At 39.9% G+C, this 13,768-nt stretch overlaps 1 protein-coding gene across 1 annotated transcript; it reads right to left on the bottom strand.

Moving 5' to 3' along the window:
- Positions 1-11,965: 11,965 nt before the first annotated feature.
- LOC309568839 (olfactory receptor 6N2-like) lies at positions 11,966-12,892 on the bottom strand (the record flags this gene model as incomplete). The annotated part of the gene is made up of 1 exon (XM_082274624.1): positions 11,966-12,892. One exon carries the CDS (start codon positions 12,890-12,892, stop codon positions 11,966-11,968), a length of 927 nt encoding a protein of 308 aa, XP_082130750.1.
- Between the last annotated feature and the right edge of the window lie 876 nt (positions 12,893-13,768).

Here is a 13,768-nt window from a genome sequence, read left to right as displayed (position 1 = left end):
AATAAGGTAAGTGACCCCCCCCCAAAAAAAAAATGAATGTCCAATTGTTTTTTAACATGCTTTTCCCTACAGGAATCAGAAAAGAAGAAAATTAGGCTGGAACTCCGCTTTAAGTCAGCCATAGATGGTTCCTGCTGAACCAGCGGACATTTGAACCATGTATGGGCAGGCTACATGTACCCAAGTTGATTGATTGATCAAATTGAGTACAACCAGCCTGTCGGATTTTACATGTGATTATTGCTATTGGCTTCCCCCGCTGGGAGAACACTATGGCTCCATGGGAGGGATTCCCCCATCAACACTGACTGTGTTCATGTGATGGAAACAAAGCAATTTTCTTTCCTGCAACCTGTGGTTGCAGGAAAGAAAATCGCTCCATCTATGACTGGCCTTACTGGCCAGCAGTATCTACGTGCACAATCAAGAACCTTGATTGGGTTTTGATTCCTTGTGCAGATACTGCTGACCAGTAATTCTGCTGATCCAACAATGGCTTCCCTACAGAGATTCACACAGGAAAGCTTTATTTAGAGTACATTCAAGGTTCTTATTTTAAATGAAGCCCTGATGAAGGGGGAGTTTTTCTAACCCCCAAAGGACATTGCCTGTTTTTAGGAATGAACTCATAAATTACCTTGGACTCATTTATCCTTTGGTCTGGCACTTTTTCCATTAGTGCCTGTTTTTTTCTGATGCTATGTTACCAGAGCTGCGTACCGATTTTACAATATGGTGTCACCTACTGTGAAACTGTGTGTTTGGCTTAGGAGCCAGAGAGTCTCACCCTCAATCAGAGGCTTCCCCACAGGCCAGCTTCTCTGACAGCATTGAGTATCTTCAGTAAAAATTGCTGCCACCCACCTGAAATAGTAATGGCCACCCCTATGAAGAGAAGGCGCACAGAATCCTGGTTATGACAGCATGGATACCACTGCAGCTCACCTCTTTGAGGTTCATTAAAAATACTGCAGACAGCAAAGGCAGATGGAAGTAACAACATCTCAATATAGCAGTGCAGTGCAGGTTTAGAGCACAAAATTTCAGCTGTTTTAAGCACTCGACTTGACTTCCCATCACCCTCTGCTCCAAGCTCTTCCAGTTTAACGCGGAAGGGGTTTCCCTAAAAGAGGTTGTTTACAAGCTCTCACCAATTCTGTTGTTACAACTAAAATTCAAAGGTGTAATATTAGCTCTAGCATCCAAGTGGCTGTTCTATGAGAAAGGGGGGGGGGGTGGCTTTCCTTACCCTAGGCTTGCAATCACCATTATGCCAATTAAAAAGGCCGAGAGCGGCCGCTCATGAGCGTGGGTAACGGTGCAAACCGATTGCAGGGTAGCAAGCGGGAGAACTTCTGGCTTGCGTTCCACCTGCGTCCCATGTCACGTACGCTGTGCGTTCCATCTTACGCATTTCATCACTTCCGGTGAAGTCTCCCGCTCGCTACCCTGCAATCGGTTTGCACCGTTACCCACGCTCATGAGCGGCCGCTCTCTGCCTTTTTAATTGGCAAATTTCTTATTTTGGCTTAAATTGCTCTAAAGACCCTGTACTATTATGCTTTCTACCCAATTTGGAAAAAAAAATTATCAAAATTACTACACTATCCGGACCTTTTTGTCTTCCTTCATACCTGGCCTGAGGTGAGAGGAGAGAGAGGGGGAGCCCGCCATCCCACCCAACCTTAGCAAGCCACGAGGAGACTGCACCATAGCCTGGAAGGCTACTCAAGCTTGGTTGGTCTTGGTGCCATAAGGCATACATGACCCACGCTATTTGGTAAGTGATTCACTCTTACTATTTGTCACAGTGAAAATAAAAGCTACACTGAGCACCACAGAGCAGATTGAGAAATTATTATGCTGAGCACTTGCACTTATTATTTGGAATAAGCACCGTCTGCACAAGAGACTCACTGTATTTACTTATTGGATTATTTATTGGATTTTAAACTTTGAAAATATTTCCTGGACTTTTTTCTTCAATATATCACTATAATCACTATATGGAATTTTTTATATGAAATTTATATACGGAATAATTTATATTTATCACTATACTAGCACTATTATCACTTTATGAAATTGATGTATGAATTTATGTATAATAATAATATTTATTGAATGAACTGATTTTAGCAAGCGCTATAGGTAGCCTTTTAGACTACTCATCTATAACACATATACCATTTTTCTATAGCAGCTGCTACAAACGCACAACCTTGTATTTATTTATTTTATTCACTATATTAATTTATTACTCACATACTTACTTACATATTTATTCTGAACACCGGGCGCGGGGCATATACCAAGTATATTCCTTACATATCAATCACCATTATGGCTATAATTCCTTGGCTCCCCCCCACTGATTACTATCTACCCAACCTTCATGAGAAATGCTTTGCTAAACAGGTTGTGAAGAATGGGGTGGGGGGGGGGGTGTACAGAAAGGGTGTATGGACATGTTCCCTGACTGATTCATGTTGTCAGAGGGAAGGACAGTATATAGGAAACAAGAGAAAAATGTACCAGTCTATGCAGGACAGGAGCATAAAAATGTGAAGCCGAGAAGGAACTACCTGCAGTGGACATGTGCAACAGAATGGGCATAAACAGAAAAGGGGGCATAAACAGGAAAGGGGGCATAAAAATTTTGTTGAAATGTAGCCGTAAGCCACCACCTAGATTCTCACAGATTGAAACAAGACCTTGGCCTGGGCTGCATAAATTCTTTAGTTAAACACTGACCAAAGCTGAAGCAGACAGATTTCACAGAGTTTCTCGCATGTGAGATGGATGAGTCTATGCGGCACAATGTCCTCTCTCTTATGTGATTGGTGACCGAAAAAAACTTTTAGACTATGATGAAGAAACTATACAGAATTTCCATCACTGTTGTGGGGGATCCTTCTCTCCTAAATCTCAAGCATTTTGTCCAAAGCACCTCCTAGGAGTCTCCCCATGAAGAAGAGCAGCCTAAGCTGTGTCACTGCACTTCACTTCATATATTCCACTCCATATGAAAGTAAACCCATTTCGGATCCACGGCCGCAAACTGATTTTTTATCAACATTGATGCCTCCTGCTTTCTACATGTGAGAGACAGCAAGAAGTCTGAAGTGGGTGTGTTTGGGAATATATTTCCTGAATTACAAACAGGCAAGCAAAAGGGTTCAGATTATAAACACTAAAGATCAAAAAGTGGAAATGCCATTTCCATGCTGGTCTGTCTGACCTGTGTATAATGTTGCAATTCTTGAATCCAGGCAGTCATGAATTGTGTATGATTCCATGAAGACTCTATAGGGATGCATATTTATATTTTGTCAAATAAAAACATTTGTAGTTTTCCTGATTCGTGATCATTGCTAATCACCAGACAGAAGAGATTGGGGTAGACAGGCATGCTACAGCCCCATATCTTTGAAAAAGGTTAAACAGTGTTCTATATTATTTAAATGTGCAATTACAAAAATTAAAATGAGGTTTACATTGTTTAGGATGAAGCACAAAATTTAAAATTAAGCTTCTTGTGGAAAGCTCTGCCCCACCTTGGGACTCCTACCGCAGATAGAAAGGGCTGCAAGGGCTGGGACAGTGTTAATAATGGGGGATTTTAACTACCCAGACATTGACTGGAGTAATGGCACTGCTGGAACAGTTAAAGGGCAAAAATGTATAAACCTCTTACAAGACAATTTTATGGTGCAGTTTATTGAGGCCCCCCACTAGAAATGATGCTCTGTTGGACCTGGTAATGTCACACCATGCAGAGCTTATTAAGAATGTTCATATAAAAGAACATCTGGGTAGCAGTGACCATAATATGATTTGATTTAATGTCATCTGTAAGCAAAAAATGCATACAGGAAATACAAAAACGCTTAACTTTAAGAGAGCAAATTTTCCAAGGATGAGGGCTGCTCTCCAGGATTTAGACTGGGAGGGAATATTGGCATCGATGAGCACAAAACAGAAATGGGAAATTTTCAAAAAGACTTTATGAAAAATCACTGCAAAGTATATTCCCATGGGTAATAAGTTTAAAAGGCTAAAAATAAAACCTAGGTGGCTATAAATAAAAAGAAAAGAGCTTTTAAAAAATATAAAAATGAGGGAACACTATCATTGTTTAATTGTTACAAAGAATATAACAGATTATGTAAAAAGGAAATCAAGGATGCAAAAATTCAAAATGAACGACAGATTGCAAAAGATAGTAGGACAAACCCCCAAAAATTCTTCAAATATATTAATAGTAAAAAGGTTAGGTCTGAGCATGTAGGGCCTTTACAAAATAATCAGGAGTGGGTGACTGGGGACAAAGAGAAGGCAAGTTTATTAAATTCTTTCTTTAGCTCTGTGTATACAAAGGAGCATGGGGGAGCTCATGACCATAATGAGGATGGTATTGACACAGCCCCATATGATCCACAATGGCTCAAAAGTGATATGGTCCAGAAATATTTAGACAGACTAAGGGTGGATTAAGCACCTGGACCAGATGGCATCCACCCACGGATCCTAAAAGAATTGAGCTCTGTCATTTCAAAGCCTTTGTTTCAAATTTTTAGGGACTCGTTAAGGACTGGAATAGTACCACTGGATTGGCGTAGGGCCAATGTGGTGCCTATATTTAAAAAGGGATCAAAGTCTTTGCCAAGTAACTATAGACCTCTTAGTTTAACTTCTATAGTCGGGAAGATACTGGAGAGTTTAATAAAATACCACATAGATGAGTTCTTGCTGGAAAAAAATATTTTAAGCAACAGACAGCATGGATTCATGAAAGACAGAAGTTGTCAAACAAACCTGATTTCTTTTTATGAGGAGGTAAGTAAAACCTTGGACAGAGGGGTGGCTGTGGACGTAGTATACTTGGATTTTGCAAAAGTGTATGACACAGTTCCCCACACTCGGCTAATGTGTAAGGTAAAGTCTACAGGCTTGGTAAGATCAGTTTGTAAATGGATAGAAAATTGGCTAAAACATAGAATTCAGAGAGTAGTGGGTAATGATTATTACTCTGAATGGTCTAAGGTTATCAGTGGTGTACCCCAAGGTTCAGTGTTGGAACCTTTACTTTTTAATACATTTATAAATGATATAGGGTCTGGGAATAAAAGTACCATTTCAGTCTTTGCAGATGACACCAAGCTTTGCAGTGGAATAACTTCTTTACAGGATGTCTCCAACTTACAAGCTGACCTCAATGCACTGTTTCATTGGGCAACTATGTGGCAAATGAGGTTTATTGTTGATAAATGTAAAGTTATGCACCTGGGAGGGAGAATATGCATGCAGCCTACATACTAGGTGGAGTAGAACTGGGCGAATCTATAGCGGAGATGGATCTGGGTGTTCTGGTAGATCATAAGCTTAAAAATAGCATGCAATGCCAAGCTGCAGTTTCCAAAGCAAGCAAAGTCCTTTCTTGTATTAACAGAGGCATGGACTCCAGAGAGAGAGATAGCATTTTGCCCTTGTACAAATCATTAGTAAGACCTCATCTGGAATATGCAGTTCAGTTTTGGGCAGCAGTTCTTAAAAAGGATATCGGGGAACTAGAGAAAGTGCAGAGAAGGGCAACCAAACTGATAAGAGGCATGGAGGAGCTCAGCTATGAGAAAAGATTAGAGGAACTGAATTTATTCTCTCTTGAGAAGAGGAGATTAAGGGGTGATATGATCAATATGTATAAATATATAAGGGGTCCATATAGTGAACTTGGTGTTGAGTTATTCACTTTAAGGTCAACACAAAGGACAAGGGGGCACTCTTTACGTCTAGAGGAAAACAGATTTCGTCTCCAAATACGGAAAGGTTTCTTCACCATAAGAGCTGTGAAAATGTGGAATAGACTCACTCCAGGAATGGTTCTGGCCAGCTCACTAGATTGCTTTAAAAAGGCCTGGATTCTTTCCTGGGTGGACTTAATATAAGTGGGTACTAATATTTATAGGTAAAGTTGATCCAGGGAATATCTGATTGCCTCTCGGCAGATCAGGAAGGAATTTTTTTCCCCTGCTGTAGGAAATTGGATCATGCTTTGCTGGGGTTTTTTCGCCTTCATCTGGATCAACTGCGGGTATAGGATTGTGTATATGGGATTGTATGGTTGGGTTTTCTCATTACTGTTTTTTTTTTTTTTATTGGTTAAGCCAGATGGACTTGTGTCTTTTTTCAACCTGACTAACTATGTAACTATGTAAATAAAGCAAAAGAATACATATAAATAAAACAGTCTTCTGGCTAGTCCAGTGATGTCTTAAGTAGGGCCCAGTAGAGAAAGGGGTAGGCAATGTCAGGAAGGGCCAATGCCTTGGGTACTTTTTTTTTAATAAGGGAGCGGCAGGTTGGAAACTTCCTGGAACTCTGGTGCATAGCTGCCAGATTGACAGGAGGACAGCAGGGGGCAGACTGTGATTGCTGCTGAAGGCAGGTTCTGCTCACTCCTCCCTCCATTCACAGTCTAATGTGGGCAGAAGAAAGCAGGAAGTGGAGGGCAGGCGTCCCTTCTTTCTATTTACCCGTGTTATGTGAAATACTACATGACAGAGAAGGGAGGGAGAAGCTGTCTTATTCCTGGGTGGGCACACTGCCGAGAAAAAGGTCTGGGAGAACTGTGAGCACACACAGCGTGGGGGGAGCAACACAGCCTCAGAGCTCACCTCAGAGCCACAAAAAGCCCCATATTCATCAACTGCCAGAGAGCCCTTCAGCTCTCCTTCTCTAGAGCCACACTGTGCCCATAATTTCCTTCCACTGACACTGATGCATTGGCCTTTTTTTTTCTTCAAGTGACATCACTAAGGCAGGGGCATTTTTACTTGCAGTGACACCACAAACGCAGCAGCAGATTTTGCTCGCGCCTATGCCAGGGCATTTCTTCCTTTGCCACTGTTAGTCCAATTTTTAACCACAGGTCATTGTGTGCACAGCTTTTAAACCTTTTAATTCACTGAAGTGTGCCTCAACCATTGGCACAATTTCAGTGAATAGTAATCATAATGAGGGCATAGTTTGGCATCTTCACCCTTGAAACTGGATCCGGTCACAGGTCCTTCCTTGTCTCCAACAGAACCCAGTTTGCTGTACTTATTTTTGAGTGACATTCAGTAATGACATTTTAATGTTGTTTAGATTAGTAGCGCAGGGAGTACAACCTGCCATAATGATGCATGCTCAGGGGTTGGGTCCCTGACACCCTGTGTTCAGAGGAAGTGGGTTCAACGATTCTGGCTCTCAGTGAACCCAAAAGAATGATGACATCTCATGGCAGAGAGTGAGTAAGGTTAAGTGTTGCAGCCTTTTGTTTTTTATATTTACTTTTAATGGGTTATTCATTTTTATTAATTTTATTTCAAGCTAGGGTACCAATTCAGAAGACAGTCAGCAGAAGCACAATCAGTTTTTCAAATTTGTATTTCCTAAATTGTATATGACAGAGTTAGGTAATGGTGTAAAAGCAATGTAGATTTACAACCTTGTAAGTTCTGCTTAGAGAATAGCTTTCCAAAACTCATATGTACAAAAAAGCAGCAGTAACAAAGAGAATGACCACAATGAGATGGGTTCCACAATCAGCAAATGCCTTCTGACATCCTTCTATGGATTTAATATTCAAAAAACAAAAGTTAGCAAGAGCATAAAAAGGTTAATGAAAAAAAATTAAACCAATATGTATAACAAAGGATCAGTACATGCTAATGTGGTCAAGAGAGGGAAATCACACGATACATTTGAAATATAGCTTGGGCCACAACACGAGACAAGAAATGAGCACAGATTTAGAATTTGAATGGTGAGAGCAGCTGTCAGCCGGCTGAGGCGGAAGAAGTAACGGTGAGAAAAGCGGCACGAAGCTGAGGAGAAATCTTGTCCGGTTCTCCGCTCGTGGTTACGTCACTGTGTGAACGTCAGGCATCTAACGTCAGAGGCTACACCGCTGGAAGGCGGTTATCTGTCATCTCCATCTTACAAAATTCAATCCCATGTGAGTGACATTGCAGTCCATCCCATCATTGCAACCTGGATTTAGAAGGAGTACCATGGCCAGCATTTTCTTCCAGCAGCTTCCCGCATGCACATACAGGACCAATATTGGGACTCAGTTTTTGCCATATAGGAGAGCACAGCATTTTAGAGTGATCTGAGAGTGATCTACAGGCCTGTATTCATTTGGGTTTCCGTGAGTAGGGAAGCATAAGGGGGAGAACGAGCACTTTCTGCAAGATTGAAGCACAGAAGCACTTTTTTGTCACTCTTTGCCACATTTTCACAACAAATGGAGGACATTTATTTTGTGTTGAAAGGACATTGATGCACTATATGAAGCACAGTTTGCACTTGGCACTTTATGATTATTTAATTGATTATTTAGTTATTTGATGCAAATATTGATTTATTATAAGAAGTGTTTATTTAGCAGCGCTGACTTACAATCACATTCACTGTACACTACTACCAAAAACGCAAAGAGTCTAGAGGGGCATATCTCTGTTTTATGCTCTGCTACAAGATAAAAATACCTTCTTCAAATCTTCATCATATCTTGCATGTAAAATAGATTTGGAAGAAAATTTCACTCAAATGGAAGTACGCATTCAAAGCTAACTACAAAGCCACTAGAAATGTAAATCTGTGGGAACTAATGCAAAAATTACCCTTGCGATGGTGTTTAACCCCCCCCCCCCCCCCCGCTGTGTCTCCAAATTCAAAGCCTTATCATCTAACCTCTGCTGGAGAGAGTGAAGCCATGTGGGTATGGATGCATCGAATATGGTCCTGTAAGCTCCTGGTTAAATTCTGGACCGCTATCTTTAAAATTTTGTCTGAAATTGCATCTACCCCCACAGCTATTTTCTCAAGCCTAGCCATCTTAAATATAGGACTGGAATCCTTTCCATATCTGTTAAAAATTGTAGTGACACACATTTTAATGGCTGCCAGACTGGTATTACTAAGACACTGGAAATCTTCCCTCCCTCCCACAATTTCTGAAGTGCTTAGGACAACTCACCTTAATTTCCAATATGAAACCATGTTCACTTCCACAAATGATACTTATTCTTGCAGGATCTCCTTGTGGCAACCATGGATGCACTGGTATAAGTCACAGGGCAAACCTTTAATTGATAAAAAATCCTTGGCTTTTGGCACTTATATGATATGCTATTCTGTATTCGCTATGGGTATGTCTGCATTTGTATCCTTATGGTCACAGAGTGTACTGAGTTTTTCTTTTTCTCTTTCCCTTATTGTTGCTCTAGGATGCTCCTATGTTACCTTTTTTGTACTACACTTTTGTATTACTTGATCAAACATATGAATATCTTGTTGTAGTTTACAACAATTTTGTTTGATATTGAAAAAATTTAATAAAGAAAATTTGAAAGTAAAAATAACCTAAGAATGATGTACTTTAGCTATTATTAGCTATTTGGCATATTATAGTAACTGTAAGTTAGGTTGTCAAAACAATATAGCATTAACTCATGCTAAAGTGAAAAATAATGACCATGTGCAGTAAACTTCCAGATCTCTTTAATATTCCATGGCCCTCTTTGCCCATATTAAAAAAGCATTATGAAAGTAAAAAAATACAAAAAAAGTCTAGTGAAAAGGTAAGCAAATATATACAGTACTGTCCAAAAGTCTTAAGCGGGTGTATAAAGAATGCTGTAAATGATGAATACTTTCAGAAATAGAAGTTTTAATCATTTATTTTTACCAATTAACAAAAAGGGAAAGTAAAAGTAACAGGAGAGAAATCAAAATCTTCTGTGGATGTAGGCAGCCTCAAATCTTCCTGTCTCTCCATGTAATCCCAGACAGACTCCATGATGTTGAGATTAGGGCTCTGTGAGGGCCAAACCATAACTCCCAGTACTCCTTGTTCTTCTTTACACTGAAGATAGATCTTAATGACATTGGCTGTAGGTTTGGGGCCATTGTCCTGCTGCAGAATAAATTTGGGGCCAATCACATATCTCACTGTTGGTATGGCATGGTGGATATGTATCTGCCTGTATTTCTCAGCATTGAGGACATCATTGATCCTGACCAACTCCATTTGCTGAAATGCAGCCCCAATCTTGCAAGGAACCTCCACCATGCTTCACTGTTGCCCTGCAGACACTCATTACTGTATCACTCTCCAGCCCTTCACCAACAAACTGTCTCCTGCTGCCATTTTTTTTGCACTCCATTTCCTATGTTTTCATTCATAGTTGAGCCTTGTTTCTACTTTCTATGCATGAAAACATAGGAACTGGGGGTGCAGAAACAAATGACACCAAGTGCTCTGGACTGATGAGTCAAAACTTGAAATATTTGGAGCGTAGCACGGGGCAGTTTGTTTGTGAAGGGCTGGATAATAGGTGTCTGCATGCCGTGATGTTTTTTGGAGGTTCTTTGCAAGTCTTTTAGTGTAAAGAAGAACAAGGATTCCTGGAAGTGATGGTTTGGCCCCCATAGAGCCCTGATCTCAACATCATGGAGTCTGCCTGGGATTACATGAAGGATTTGAGGCAGCCGACATCCACAAAGATCTGTGCTTAGTTTTCCAAGATGTTTGGAATAACCTACCTGCCGAGTTCCTTCAAAAATGTTGTGCAAGTGAACCTAGAAAAATTGATGCTTGTTTGAAGGCAAAGGCTGGTCAGACCAAATATTGATTTGATCGGATTTCTCCTCTCATTTACTTTCCATTTTGTTAATTGATAAAAATCAACTATTTACACTTTTATTTTGGAAAGCATTCTTAATTTACAGCATTTTTTCACAGCTACTGTACCTAACATTTTTGCACAGTACTGTTTATAGTGATGGAAAATCTCCCCATTATAACAAAAAAAAAAGGTTTTAACCATTCCCTACATTTGTCAAAAACCAGATGTGATTTGGATATAGATAAACTTTAGCAAAATCAGATCATGTAAAATTGTTCAATGAACTTAGGCCTCAAGCGCACCACAGCTGTCAAATGTTTTACAGATGTTTGTTTTTTTTTGCCCCTAAACCTCTCTCCATATTAGCCTATGGGTCCGCACACACATAGATATTTTCAGTCATTTACAGTCAGGGGTGTTTAGTGGCAGAAATCTGAATGTACCAAAATCTCATTCAGAAAAGGAGCTCTTTATAACCCCTGTCAAATTTTTTTGACATCTGGGTCCCATTGGGGAGACTTAACTTCACTTCCTGTCTCATAATCAAAACAAAAAGGGAGAGGAAATCCCTGAAAATAAGGAAATCCCTTGGGGTCCCCCAGGTTGCCAAAACGAGTGTTCCCATTGGAAGATTTCACCTCTATTACTTTTCTGGGGACAACCCAAAATTTGGGATTTTCTTTTACTCTCACTTTTGGTACTTACAGTAAAAAGGACAAAAAGAGATGGGGGATATCCCTAATGGGGGCAAAGATAAGACTGACAGGTGTCAATCCATCTCCACTTTATCCAAAATTAAAAAGAAAAATAGTTTTGTCTTTAGTTTTACTTTAAAATTTACAAATAGCAAAGGGGCTTAAAGAGGAAGTAAACCCTCCTCTGAGACTTTTACCTATAGGTAAGCCTATAATAAGGCTTACCTATAGGTACTGTAAATATCTCCTAAACATGCACCGTTTAGGAGATATTTACCTTACATGCAGCCAGTGACGTCACTGGTGCATGCGCTCTGAAGGAACGGCCGCTGGTGCTGTTTCTTCAGAGCCCCGTGCCGTGACTGTCGGTTCCCGCGCGCGTGCGCGGGAGTGACATCTTCGCGGCTCTGGCCAATCAGATGGCCGGATGCCGCGATCCCGGAAGACGGGCGACTGGACATGTCGCCCGTCATACAGGTAAGCGGGCGGCACGGCGGGGGCTCGTTCTAAGGTAAGTATTTCATAATGAGCTAGTATGCTCATTATGTGTTTCTCTTACAGGTTGCAAGAAAAAAAAAAAGTTGTATGGGTTTACAACCTCTTTAAATATTTGTGTATTGACTTTTTTATTTCATTATTTCTCAAACCATATATGATAGGGTTTGCTAGGGGGGTAAAGATTGCGTAGGTGAGAGTAACACTCTTATCATAGTCTACAGAAGAACTTTTTGAAACTCGTATGTACATAAACGAAGCACTGCTAAAAAAGAGAATGACAACGATGAGATGAGCTCCACAAGTAGAGAAGGCCTTCTGACGCCCTTCTTTGGATTTCATTTTCAAAATAACATAAACTATCCTGATATAAGAAAGTGGGACCAAAGGGAAAGTTGTGGAAATTATAAAAAGGCTGATGAAAAACTCAACCAAAATGTAGAAAGAGGGATCTGTACACGCTAATGCGATCAAGGGAGGGAAGTCACACAAGACATTTTCAATATGGTTCGAACCACAAAAGGGGAGATAAGAAATTAACACAACTTCAATAATGGGCAATAAAAAGCCAAGAATAAAGCATCCAGTAATCAAACTAATATACAGTTTAGTATTCATAATAGACAAGTAGTGTAATGGTTTACAGATGGCCAGATATCGATCAAAGGCCATTACAGTGAGGATGTAGGCTTCAGATGCTCCTAGTACATGTGCAAAATAGGCTTGTAAGAGACAACCAGTGAGAGAAATCTTCTTCTCGTCATCAAGGAGGTCAGCCAACATCTTTGGAATTAAGATAGCAGTATAACAAATCTCTGCACACAATAACGCTGCAACAAAAAAGTACATGGGAAAGTGCAGGCATGGCTCTCTTCGGATTACAAAGAAGATGAGAACATTTCCACCAATGATAAATAGGTAGATGGAAAGAAGAGCTATGAACAATACAACGCTATATTGTTGTAGGCCTGGGAATCCAACGAGTACAATTTCATTAACTTTACTGTAGTTGGAGAACTGCATGGCTTTTTTCTGCATATGTCACAAAGTTTATTTTAGAATGAGCCAAGACACAAGAGAAAGGAGTAAAGGATTACAATGGTGAATGAAAGGCAATGAACAATATGAAATAAATGTATAATATTTTTTTTTTTTTTTTTACTGCAAATTGTAGAAAAAGATGTGCATTAGCAAATAACATTGTGAGCATATTGCAAAATATATGCAAATAACATCGTGATCATATTGCAAAATATACAACTTGGAATTCAATTTTGGTAAAAATGAATTGATATAACATATAATTGCTACAGATTTCTTTGTAGCTTACAGTAGTTTTAATATAAATTACTTGTCAAACGTATTCATGTCATTGCACAGCAGTGTGATGCATTGCGCAGCAGTGCAGTGACATGCGGTGCCATCCAGTGCGCTGCAGAAAAATGCAGATATGGTGCACTTTTCCACTTTGTACAGCACATAACGTCAGTATTGTGGTGTGAATGGGGCACAGTGTGGGAAAATGCAGGTCACTGCACGTAATGTCATTAAGCCCTAAGGCTGGAGTTCATAGGGGTATTGTAAACATTTTGCATATGTTTTATCACCATTTTTAGTCATACCTGTCGAAGGTGCATCTTGTTAAGGACCACCCCAATCATGCAGCAGGGTTTTTTTTTTAATGCACCTCAAACAAACAGAGAGGCGTAAATGTAGCTAAAGCTGGCCATACACTAGTAGAATTTTGTTTGAAATGTTTTGGTTTATTTTATTTCTAAATCATTAGTGGGGTCAAATTACCATTTGTTTGCGCAGTGATGGGAAAAGTCGAAGAAGCAGGATGGAAATTTTTTTCTCAAACTAACAAATTTCTAACAGTATATGTTTTTTTTGTTCAAG

The sequence above is a fragment of the Pelophylax lessonae genome (genome assembly GCF_965119305.1).
Source record: "Pelophylax lessonae genome assembly, chromosome: 12".
Classification (NCBI taxonomy): Eukaryota; Metazoa; Chordata; class Amphibia; order Anura; family Ranidae; genus Pelophylax; species Pelophylax lessonae.
This window is presented reverse-complemented; position numbering and strand designations above follow the sequence as displayed.